This window comes from Hypanus sabinus, chromosome 20, assembly GCF_030144855.1.
Source record: "Hypanus sabinus isolate sHypSab1 chromosome 20, sHypSab1.hap1, whole genome shotgun sequence".
Lineage (NCBI taxonomy): Eukaryota > Metazoa > Chordata > Chondrichthyes > Myliobatiformes > Dasyatidae > Hypanus > Hypanus sabinus.
This window is the reverse complement of record NC_082725.1, coordinates 34,618,646-34,631,704: the sequence shown is the minus strand read 5'-3', so window position 1 is coordinate 34,631,704 and position 13,059 is coordinate 34,618,646. Positions and strand designations below refer to the sequence as shown.

Below are 13,059 nucleotides of genomic sequence, written 5' to 3'. Positions count from 1 at the left end.
TCTCTTCTTACTGCTACCATCAAGGGGGAAGGTGCAAGAGTCTGAAGGCACATGTTCAACATTTCAGTAACAGCATCTTGCCCTCCACCATCAGATTTCTGAATGGACAATAAACCATGAATACGACTTCATTTTTCCTCCCTCTCTTTTTGCACTACTAGTTTATTTTTTTATATTTACTTTTGTAATTTATAGTTTTAATTGTATATTGCAATATACTGCTGCCACAAAACAATGTATTTTATGACATGTGCTGGTGATATTAAACCTGATTCTGATTTTGAAGTTCTAAACTTTGCCAAATCACTTGCAACTTGTAAGTTTAGGACTTTTGGTACGTTGCAAATCAAGTTCCATGTAGCTGTGTAGGTAGGAGGGAAAACTGTGGCACTGAAAGTGTCTAACTGGCATGTGTCCTCTTCCAGTAAACAATGAGCCAAAGGGACTAGATCTCCCATATGATATCTCATTGCTCAGAAAACTTGAACCCTCATTCTGATACATTTTTAATGTGATGAAGGTTTCTAGCTTTGCTGTTTTTATTTGGCAATGCCTTCAATTGTTAGCTGAAAATACATTTCAAATTTCCTCCAATCTTTTTACCAGTTATAGTCAAAGAAAATACATCACAGAAACAGGCCATTTGGCCCATCAAATCCATGCTGAGCTATTTAAATTGCCTATTTCCATTGGCCTGCACCTGGATCATAGCCCTCCATAATCCTACCATCCATGTGCCTTTCCAAACATCTCTTAAACATTGAAATCGAGCTCACATGCGCCACTTACACTGAAAATTAATTCCGCTCTCTCACAATCCGATGAGTAAAGAAGTTTCCCTTCATGTTCCCCTTAAGCATTTTACCTTTTGCCCTTAACCCATGACCTCTGGTTGTAGTGCCACCTAATCTCAGTTGGAAAAGCCTGCTTGCATTTACCCTATCTATACCCTTCATAATTTTGTATACCTTAATCAAATCTCCCCATTATTCTACATTCCAAGGTATAAAGTCTTAACCTATTCAATCTTATAGCTCGGGTCCTCTAGTCCTGGCAATGTAAATTTTCTCTGCACCCTTTCAACCTTATTCACATCTTTCCTGTAGGCAGATGACCAAACTGCACACAATACTCGAATTAGGCCTCACCAATGTCCTAGACATCTTGAGCCTAACATCGCACCTCCTGTACTCATTACTTTGCTTTATGAAGGCCAGTGTGCCAAAAGGTTTCTTTAAGACCCGATCTACCTGTGCCACCACTTACAATGAATTATGGACTTGTATTTCCAGATCCCCTTGTTTTCCTGCATTCCTCAGTGCTGTACCTTCACTCTGTAAAACCTACCCTGGTTGGTCACACTCGTCTGCATTAAATTCCATCTGCTCTTCCAAATCCTGCTGTAAGCTCTGATTGTCTTCCTTGCTGTCCACTGCACCCCAATCTTGGTGCCATTTGTTAACTTGCTGATCCAGTTAACCATATTGTCATCCAGATCATTGATATAGATGACAAACAACAATGGAACCAGCACCGATCCATGTGACACTGCACTTTTAACAGGTCTCCAGTAGGAGAGGAACCCTCTATTACCAATTTCAGGATTCTCTCACAAAGCAATACTCTAATCCAATTTACTACCTCGTCTTGAATACTGAGCCAATGAAGTTTGTTCACCAACCTCCTATGCAGGACCCTGTCCAATTCCTTAAGACAATAAGACATGGGAGCAGAATTGAGCCATTCAGCCCATCGAGTTTGATCTGCCGCTCCCTAATGGCTGATACGGATCCCACTCAACCCCATGCACCTGCCCTCCAATAACTTCCCCACTGCTGATATCAGGTTCACCAGCTGAAAGTTTCCCGGTTTGTTTTTAAAGCGGTTCATAAACAACAGAATAACATTAGCTATCCTCCAATCCTCCAGTACCTCATTCTGTCCTGTAGTCATTGATGGTACTGCTGAGAAACATAATTTTTTTGACTTGGCCTTTGTTGGATATTCAGTTTTTGTTCATGACTTTTCAGGTAGCACTTCTGAGTGTTCTGCAGAGTCCATTGCTGGAACTGTTCAAGGTCACAGGAGGAAATAACATTAGACTTCACGGCCATGCCCTCAGAGGTTGAGCAGCTTGCTGATGCTATTAAGCCCTCAACAAGAGTAGCAGGAATTCAAGAACAGGATTAATGGTGTAGGCATATTTGTGATAAAGAATCCAGTAGTTTTGCAGGAATGGGAAGACACAATTAGCAAGGAAAGGGCAGGATTCTTTTTTTGAATATAGGGGGTTCTCCAAAGATTACTCCGTTAAAGATATGCTTGATAGTTTAACATTTTTCACAATATTTTCCTATTTGTGACTTTGATATCCATTACCAACTCTTCCAAAGTTGAATAGTCATTCTAAAAAGAATAAAGGCTTTCCGGATTCCTTGAGAAGAGAGCCTTCAGGATTCCTCAGGCAAATGAAAACTGAAGGAATCCCTTTTCTGAAGGTCAGTTTCTATAGTGACTTATGTCATTTGAAATCAATCCACTGTCAATCCAATCTGCACAGTCTTTAATTCTCACTTTTATCTAACTTTAAATGCTGTGTTCAAGTTGAACTCCGTGTTCTGTTATTACCTGAGGCAGTGGGGTCCCACGAGGGTGTTGGCCAAATGCCGCAGGCAGCCTGATCAAGCTGCTCCACTGTATATCGGAAAAGACGTGCACTGGAGTGTGTTACAAGGCAGCAACATATGGTGAGGGTTGAAATTCTGTCAAATAGCAAGAACACAATTCAGTGCTGCTACTTCAAAGACATGTAATATCCTACACACAGCATTTCTGAAGTGTAGACTTTGCTAAAAGTTAAGAAACCAAGGGAAGATGTGTGATGTTGTGCAGTGCCTATTTAAAGTTGTCTTTACTCTAGTGTAATTTTAATTTTATACTATAGTTGCATAATATAGGCTTTCCCTGAAAAGAAGCAGATCAGGACAAAATGATAGTGTGATAGTGCCAACTCTGGCAAATGCACATCCTCAGACTAATAGATTCACATTGGTAGTTTTCATTTGTATATATTGCGTCATGTAGGATTGATTAGTTAAAGTTTGGTTTTGAATAAAGGCTTGCTCTTGTATTGTACAATTCATAATGAAGATGGCCTATAAATTGCATAAATGTTACATGTCAACCGACCCATACATAACATGAAGCATCCTTTGTAAGGAATTAGAAAATAACATATTTTAATCATAATTAGATCATAATTGTTAAAACAGCTGTAAGCTGTTCTCAATTGAATCTTTGGATTGGCAATAGACCAGTTTTACAGTGGATCATGTATCCCATAATTAACCAATTTTACTCCACACTTAACATTTGTTTTTGGAGTCTGCTGATGTGTCAGTGTGCTTATTTTGACTTTGGATAGTTCTAGTGTACTGCATCGCCTTTGCTAATAAGTTTTAATTTAATATTTCAGGTAAACGGAGTAGTCCCCTCTCCAACATGTTTTTCTGAATAATATTTAGGATATGGCAACTTTCGGTCATTTTTGACTTGGATCATTGTTCTTCCACAGTAACAGGCACCTCATCTTCCTTCTACTTTTACTGTGCATGTCCTCTTGAGGTATCTGGTTTTGCTGACAGCAGACAATGAAGGTTCACTGTTTCACACTGGTAAACTTGTACTACCCTACTTGAATTCTGTTGGGAGCCACCTTTGGCAACAATCGATTTGCACTACTGTATTTTTAATACATTGTTCCTTTACCTCGTTTTTATGGGATAAACTGACTAGCTTTCACTCTTTAAAAACCTTCTTTGCTCCTTTAAAACCCAGGGGGCATGTGTGGGGACTACAGATATTTCTACACAGGTGGGTAGTTGGTGAAATAGTGCCCTGTTTTGCAGGGCTTTCGTGAGCATCGTTTCAAGATTCTCAATACCATCCTAAATGCTGCTCCTCAATTTCAAGAACTCATGGGTCTGAGATGAGCAGGAATCAGCAGGGATGTTTTGCTCTTCAAAGAAGCTTGGAGCACATTCTTGAATCCTTTTCTCTTTTGGTTACCTATTCCCATGGCAGGAGTTGGAATATAGTGCAGGCATGTGAGTGACGTAGCCTGCCCAATATTGTTGGATGAGCATTACCTGGGTTTAATGTTGAAGATGGAAGTGACATTGATCTTGGTTCGCTTACCCTACCAGTGAATTTGGAGGCATTTGTAGAGAAGGTGTGCGTGGTATATTTCTGATGCCTTGAGTTTCCTTCTGTTGGTCGTCCAGATATTGGGACAGGTTTCCTCCGCTATCCGAAAGTAGGGCATTCCTCTGAAACCGTTTGGAAGCTGAAATGGCGTAAAGTGAAGAAGCAATTACCATTAATTTATATGGGAAAAATTTTTGAGTGTTCCCAGACCCAAAAAATAACCTACCAAATCAAACCAAATAACACATAAAAGCTTAAATAAGACAAACATTATAGTAAAAGCAGAAATAATATGATAAATATACAGTTTATATAAAGTAGGAATATTGTATGTATGGTGTAGTTTCACATCAAAATCAGGAAGACAGCAAGCCAAAATTGATTTGGGAGGAAAAAATCTGCACATACACGCATATGCACGTACATTCATGTGCACACAATTGCCCGCACAAGGCTTCACTGTCATGGTAGTCTTCCTTGGAATAAACACACATGTAAAGCGGGCGTCTTTTTTCGTAAAAGTAAAAATCCTCTTTGGTTAGTGAAATCAGGTACTAATGTAGGTCTTTCATAACAGCAGGCTATTGTAAAGTGAACGTTCGAAAAACGGGGTCACCTTTATTGTAAAAGGAGCGCAAGGATCACTGCTGCTCAAGTATAACAAGTTATGTACCAGGACTAAGGCCTTGATTTGAAGCACTTTCTCAAATAACCAAAGGCAGTGGTAACCTGTTTAAAATGTTGAATTTTATCTCCAATATCTGCTTTGCTGAGAGGAGGCTCTCAATCTATGGGAAGTGATCCAAGTTTTCGGGGTGTCGCTGTGGACCTTATTGTAGGAGGCAATGTAGTGTAAGAGAGTAGGCTAACAAAAACTTCTGGTTTACTGCTGGTGTTGAGCCAGATTTGGTCAATGTGTGATGGACATTGGCATGTCATGATGATCTTCTACTAATTGAAAACAGTTAAAACTTTTTGGACTTCCATTGCAAATATTGAATTTCAATCACATGAAGCCTGAAGAATCGCATTTCCATCAGTGGCCCTATTTACTATAAATTGTTGAATAATCTGTCATCCAATTTTTCTGACATCTTTGGTGGCAAGGCCTTTGCCCATATTACTATGCCATAAAACCCCAGCTTTTATAGTAATATGGGCAAAGGCTTAGTCACCAAAGATGTCGACCTAAGCTGTAGGATTTAACAGAACTAGTTCACAAACTTTTCTATTTGCAAGAATCCGGTATTTGTCTGAAATTAGACATCAGGAAATCCAAGATGGCGGTGCAACGCAGCTTGCAGCAGCCACTCCGGAGCTGAGTATCTGTTATTTGTGAAGTGGGGTGCTGTGCGCAATCATAATCGATTGAAAACGGACATGCGAGCACAGAGGAACATCGGGAAATCTCCAGGAAGACCTTCTTCGTTGCTGCTGCTGCTGTGAGGTCTGGGACTCTGCTGGGAACAACAGGCCCCCAGTCCTCGGGGGTCAAGTTGCCGATGGCTGTTGGTGGGGTAGTCTTAATACGCTCTGCAGAGGATGGTGCTTGGAGAAGCTGTGCCAGAGGGGATGGTTGTCGGCTCGGTGGTTCGACGGACTCGGAGTTCGCTGCGGTCAGGTCTTTTGGTGCTTTCGGTGTGTGCTGCGTCTGCGAGGCTGAGTCAGGCGGTGCCGTGGAAGTCCATTGCGGGGGTATTCCCTTCCGTCGGTGTGGGATGGCAAGTCTGTCGGGACACTGGGGACTTGTGGAAACTGTGTGCTGATTTCTTTTGAACTTACAGTCCTTTAACATCTTTGGACTACTTTTACTGTGCCCATAGTCTGTTTTTTTTTTAAATCAATTATGGCTATTGTTTGCACTGTTGTAACTATATGTTGTAACTATGTGGTTTTGTGCAGGTCTTGTAGCTTTAGTTTTTGGTCTTGTTTGTCTGGTGGATTTGGAGCTCCTTTCCAGGGAACGCGCTAAGACGGTAGCGCGATATTAATACGTAGCAGCCTCTCCAGACTCTGGATTGGGAATTGCCAAACGATATGTGGATTTTCTGGTGTAGTCTGTTTTGTCATATGCTTTTGTGATATCATTCTGGAGGAACATTGTCTCATTTTTTAACTGCATTGCATTTGTGGTTTCTAAATGACAATAAACTGAATCTGAATCTGAATCTGAAATGGCCTGCTTTTAAATGCTGAGGCCATTTGTGTTGTTGTGTTACTTTTAAATCAGGGAACTAAATTAACTTGACATTTGGGGTTTATGATTGGGAAAAATGGCTACTTAAGTTATTTTTCAGAAACTACTTTAGAATATTTGCCGTATCTGTTTAAAAAAAGATGAACAATGCTAGTACTTTGTTGCATGAAATCTAGAATACCTTAATTGAACAAATTGTGCATCTTCCACAGCAGATTCCATAATAAACACGAAGAATCATGCTACCATAAACTGATCACAGTTGCTGGGATAGTCCAGCAGTTAGTTTTAAGTACATTTAATTTAGTTTAAGTTTTTGTGCTCTTCATAGATTGCAGAAGTGAGTGGCCTCCATACCTTGCATTTTCTTTTGCATTCAATATAGCTTATTTTTGTGAAGATCATTTTAAGATTCCCATAGATTGTGTTCCTCAGTTTACTTATTTTCCAAAGTTCTGGATGAATTGTAGATGTTTTTGATGAAAATGGAGACAATCGAGATATTCCTGTCCTGCTTATTCATTAAAAAGACCTTTTAAATTTTGTGCCTGAGGAGAGCTCTCTCAACTTTGCAAATTATTCAGAAGGTACTAAACAAACATCCGATGGTTCCCACCCCCCAACATCCCCATCCCTCTACAACAAAGAAAAAGTTGTATTGAAATAATCACTTCAGCCCCCTTAAGTTAATGTTTATGGGACCTCCTTTGACCTTTATTTAGCCTATTTTGGTAACATATGGTTGTCTAGTGTATTTCCCCAGTTTTCCATCAAATTTATCCTCACTGTTTCTCTCAGCTAGCCCTTGTGATTATGTGTCTCTTATGCTAACCATACTAAATTAAGATTTTTCTTTGGATCCTACATTGTGCCAGATTGTGCTTATTGGTAACTGATGGTTGATAACTGCTGATCAATTGCAAATGAATGTCAGAGTGTTCCAGCTTCCCTTCTCTGTGCATGGCAACACACAACTGCTGAGATGTATCTGACTTCCATCTGTGATCGGCAGTTTGCCACCAAACAATGGATCTGGGTCACTTTGACCAAAGAGACTGAAACTGATTTGTATATGACTCCTCAGCTTTGAATGGGCCTGCTGGTTTATTTTTTTTAAAGTAGTTGTTTCTTCTAATGATTTTAATTGCAAGTTAGTATTAAATTTTAGCTTTTATTTTTAATGTTTTACGATATTTTATTGTCTCCCTATGTCTGATCCTTGGTATTTAGAGGCATGTGCTGTCAGATGGTCATTGCTGTGTTCTGGAGTAGGGATGAGAGTCCTGTTGACCATTGCTTGCCGCAACCTGGGACTTCCTCTGCCTATTGGAATGGTCATTGATTACATATTTGTGATGTTGGAACCTCTGGCCAAGTAAGAGCATGACCACAGAGTGAGCGGAGGTGTTGTATTGTTCCTACAAGAAGATGGACTCTTGACTTCACAATCTGGCCTGCTCCTTTACTGTCTGCCTGCACTACACTGCACTTTCATTAACTGCAGAGTTATTCTGCATTTTGTTATTGTTCTCCCAGGTGCTATCTTAGTGCGCTACTGTAATAAAATGATTTAGGTAAATAGCATACAGTACAAACTGAAGTGTTTTCACTGTACCTCAGTGTATACTAGGCCAATTTATCTTGCATACCCATCATTCCTGTCCTTCATTAGGGATGCTACAGCCAAAATGTCTTTGGGACATTGAGCAAAACTGGGGCACTCAGGAGAAATCCACACAGTCAAGAAAGAGTAGATACGCTTCACATAAGCAGTATTTGCGTCAGGAGTGAATCACTGATTTGTTGTCACGGGTGTGCTGCTGATGAGTGCCAAACAGCTGTTTTTTCTCTCTGGTAAGTAAACTCTCTTGGCCTGAAAGTAAACCTCAGAAGTCAGTGTGCCCTTCTGAGTGCTTCTGTCCCTTGCTCTGGACACATATTGCAACGCAGTGTCTGTGTGGCGCAACAAACGTGTAATGACCATCTGACATAGGTTTAATTTCTGTTGGTTTTCCAGTACCATTCCTCTAACTTGCTGCATTTTGTATATTTGTGTTGTGACTTGAAACGAGTGTGTCAGCAGTTTATTTATTTTGTTTATTGAGATATGTCTTTCTGTCCTTTTGAGCCACTCTGCCCAGCAACCCCTCAATTTAATCCTGTCCTAATCACAGGACAATTCACAATGACCCATTAACCTACCATCTGATCATCTTTGAACTGCGGGAGGGAACTGGAGTACCTGGACAAACTCATGCGGTCACAGCGAGAGTATAGAAACTCATGCAGGCAGTGGCGGGACTTGAACCTGGGTCACCTGTACTGCAAAGTGGTGTGTTAACCACTACACTACCGTGCTGCCCTGAGTTCTGTGTGTCACCAGCCAGTTTAATTTTGTATTTGCAGGTTCCAAGCCTTGGGCTTTGCAGTCATTCTGTTTTAACCAGGCTTTGACCTGAAGCTTGTCACCTTTCGTTATATTGATAGAGTATCTTGTATATTGAACATTGAATGTAAATATCTATCAATTGTTTAATGCCCAAATAAGACTTTTGACAGTACAGGCCTCATTTTCATTTTCAACATATATAATCACAGCATGCCTGACTTAAATACTTAAAGTAATGGCACTCACTGTGAAATGCGTATATTGTCATCACTGTTAATCTTCTCCCTATCACTGTAACAATTTGTGACCTCTATGGCACTAGCAGAACAAAGCAAAACTCTTATTACTTTTGCTTTCTTTCTCTTTACAAACTTGAAAAGAAATGTATACCAGTCTTTTTAAGGAAGCTGGACAAATTGCAGTCTTGCGATATTCAATGCACAGTATGTATAGACATTTATATATGGTGTTGAGCATTTGTTATTGGTGCTTTATTATGAATCAATCCATCTATCAAACATAAAGCAGAGCTGTTCACATCATCTCCATGATATTGCCATGAAGAAATACCATTAGAATGGTTTTGCCTTTACTGCGAAGACACGTGAAGTAAGTGAGGTGCCTCCCAAGTGGCTGGCACTACAGTATTGAAGCTAGATGATGAACTGGTGATGGTATCGCTGGCGAAATGTGAAAATGTTTGCCACTTGGGCAGCTGCCTCGTAGAGTAACTTGTTCGAATGTCCTTTGTTCCACTTGTGCAGTTCACTGATGCACAGAACCAGTCAAGAACTCTTCCTGACCTGTCTGCAGGGCCTCAATGTCTCTCTTGCCTCTCTAACCAACAAATGCTTCGGGCTCCCGGGGTGGCCCAAGGCAGTTGTGATTGTATAATTATGAATATTTCATGATACAGTAATTAGAAGTCTTGAGATAAAAATTAAGAGAATGGGAGTTAAATTCCCTCCATGGTCCTTCAAAACAAAACACTGACAATGAATTGTCATTAGAGTGAATCAGCTGAGGAAAGAACCCAATTGCTTTATTCCAACATGCAAAAGCGCCGTGATGCGATCTATCAAGCGACTCAAAGCAGCAATACAAGGCAATCATCGTTGCCTTCCTCATCAATTTAATGGGCTTGCCAACAATACCATCACCTATCAGTTGAATTTCTGTATTTTGTATTTGCTGCTTCAAAATAATGCTTGCTAAATTTGTATCCCATTTTGGTTTTTTTGCTGTTGACTGTTATTTAAGTATTTGAAGACTCTGACCGCTGAACTGAAGCTATACAGCATCCTTAAATGCACACCAGAGAACTAGAGAATCTGATATGCATTCTGGCAATGTTTTGTTGGTGTGATTTTACTGGTTTTATCTTTGGCTTCCCATAGTCCAGGGGTCAGCAACCTTTACCACTGAAAGAGCCACTTGGACCCGTTTCCCACAGAAAAGAAAACACTGGGAGCCGCAAAACCCGTTTGATATTTAAAATGAAATAACACTGCATACAACGTTTTTTTTGCCTTTATGCTACGTATAAACAAACTATAATGTGTTGCATTTATGAAATTGATGAACTCCTGCAGAGAAAACGAAATTACATTTCTGCATGCAACAAAAACATTTTGAACTCCGAAAAAAAGACGTTGGGTTGAAAGTTACTTTTAAGTAAAATATTCAATGTCTATTTGAGTCCTTCTTGTATTTATGAAAAACGCCGAACTTAAATTTTCCGCCAGCAGCAAACCAAAAATAACGTCAGCCAGCTGTCATCCTGAAAAATGAAAGGACTATTTCACTGAACAATGAAAAAATATGAATATAAGTAAAATAATAGGCAATTAAAATATTTATCATACTTGGTTAATGGGATTTCTGCTCCTGGACCTCAGCGCACAGCGTCTGCACATCAGGGCTGTATGATGTCACCTTCATCTTTACACAGGATCGCAAGCTGTCATCTGTGAGGTTTTCAATATCACTCCATTTGTGTTTCTGAGCAAGAACGGCCTTCTGACGGGCAACATCTTCAAGGTCTGCTGTCAAGCGTCTAAACTTGGACACCCATATGTCTTTGTCGGCTATGTCGGCCAGTTCCATCTCAAGATCAGGTTGACTCACACCTGCCAATGCAGTCGTATTCAGTAGGGAAGGATCGATGCTTAAGGGAGTGACCGGGAAGGATAATGTGTTTTTTTCCTCTCTGAACTCACAGAAGCGTTTCCCAAACGATGTTTGCATTGCGATGATTGCAGAATGTAAATACTCCGAAATTATCATGTCGTGACCTTGTTTGAACTCTCTCAAATTGGGGAAGTGAGACAAAGTGCCTTTCTGTAAATCTCTGGCAAGCACTGTCAACTTGCGCTCGAATGCCAAAACATCCTCCAACATGTGCAGGGCTGTACGTCCTTTCCCCTGAAGAGCTGTGTTCAGCGTGTTCAGGTGCGCTGTCATGTCTACCATGAAGTGTAGCTTTTCCAGCCACTCTGGCTGTTCCAGCTCAGGAAAGGTGAGCCCTTTGCTGCCCAGGAAAGTTTTCACTTCTTCCAGACACGCGACAAAGCGTTTCAGCACCTTCCGTCTGGACAGCCAGCGATAAAAACACGTTGTAGCGGTGTCAGTAAACTGCAGTCAAAGATAGCTTTATTCGAACTAAACAGCCTTGCTTTTAAGCCTCCCTCAACCCAGCCCCCATGGACGCAGATGCTGCAAAAGACGCGTACTCACAAACCCCCGTAGGCTATCTCCCTTAGCCGGAATGCTGGCTAATTGTGAGCCGTTTCGGATGTGGCAGGAAATGTGTCGCTACACTTAGGTTGTACAAGATCACCATAATTACATTTCAAAAGCTAACAAACTAACATAAAATACATTTTAATTAAATACTGACCAATTATTTCCCAAAGCCACAGGGAGCCGCAGCACAGAGGTGAAAGAGCCACAAATGGCTCGGGAGCCGCAGGTTGCCGACCCCCGCCATAGTCTAAGGGCCTACCATTTGGTAGGTTGGTTGGTCATTGTAAATTGTCCCGTGATTAGGCTAGGGTTAAATCAGAGTTGCTGGGCGGCGTGGCTCGAAGGGCAGCAAAGGCCTATTCAGCACGGTATTTAAATAAATAAATAATGACTTTGAAGAGAGGCCATTTGTCGTTTTGCGTCCTTGTCAGTCCCAGGGAAGCAATCCCATTTGCCCCATTACCCCCCCAGCCCCTTATCTTCCTGTAGCTCTATAACTTCTTCCCTGCATGTGTTTCAGAAGTTCAAAAAAATGTTCCAAGTAAATTAATTACAGTATGTCACGATAGTTTTTCGTTTGATTCTTTTATACTAACCCACACAAAGGATAATTTACAGTGCCTGGCATGTCTTTGATCTGTGGGAGGAAACTAGGCACCGGGAGGAGACCCACGTGATCACACAACATCTGAAATCAGGACAAACCCAGGTCACTGGACTTTGAGCCAAATGCACCAACTGCTGTACCAGCACTTTTTTATGAGGAAGTATTTATTCTGTGAACTGGCTGCTTGGCTTCCAACGTACGGCCGAGTAAGCTCAAGAAATGATAGTTCAATGGACCTATAGCTAGTATTTCAGTATTTAAAGTACTATACTGAATTTTGTTTAAGATTACTGGGATCTAAAGATATGAAATTGATTCTACTGGGATAACCTGTGTGCCATTGGTCAACAGTATGGCTGGGTCTAATATTAGAAACTGCGCTCAGAATGAGTAAAAGTATCAAGTATCTTGCTCCTCTGGACTATCGGAGAATACTCATTTAATTTTGTTTCAATTTGGTCTACTGGGAGTAACTCTGGCATGAGATAAACTTCATGTTTATAAAGTTTGCCTGCTTTACAAAATTGGTATGTGTAACATTGGGGCGTGAAGGTTTCCCTCCATTAATTGCAAGGCATTCTTTAGAGCTACCAGTGGTGAAAACACAACTTTAAATTTCTAGGACCTGGCTATCAATGGGCATATGGAATTAAAATCATCTTTGAGTGACAGGTGCTCACAGAATAATTCCACCGTGTCTCCTGATACTGCCAGCTTATTTGTTCTATTTCCTGTTTGTAGTTTTTATAGTTCCAATGCATTTTGCACACAGTCTTAACAGTTAACTTCCAAAAATATATAAAAACATTGTAGCTGAAATGAGAATGAAATGTCACGTTCCTGAGGTTGCTAAAGCAATTTGACAAATGCCAAATTAATTATTGTTAATTGTTTTTTAATCCAGTAGTTCTGCAC

The 13,059-nt window shown here is 40.5% G+C and overlaps 2 protein-coding genes across 4 annotated transcripts in view; one reads left to right on the top strand and one right to left on the bottom strand.

Annotated features, from left to right (window-relative positions):
* Window positions 1–13,059, top strand: part of fhod3b (formin homology 2 domain containing 3b) — a 519,315-nt gene that overhangs the window by 113,618 nt on the left and 392,638 nt on the right. The gene's annotated exons all lie outside the window — the stretch shown is intronic.
* LOC132378680 (general transcription factor II-I repeat domain-containing protein 2-like) lies at window positions 10,271–11,755 on the bottom strand. Its single transcript, XM_059945784.1, has 2 exons — window positions 10,658–11,755; window positions 10,271–10,572 (listed from the first exon to the last, which is right to left on the bottom strand). Exon 1 carries the CDS (start codon window positions 11,262–11,264, stop codon window positions 10,662–10,664), a length of 603 nt encoding a protein of 200 aa, XP_059801767.1. The 5' UTR covers window positions 11,265–11,755; the 3' UTR covers window positions 10,271–10,572; window positions 10,658–10,661.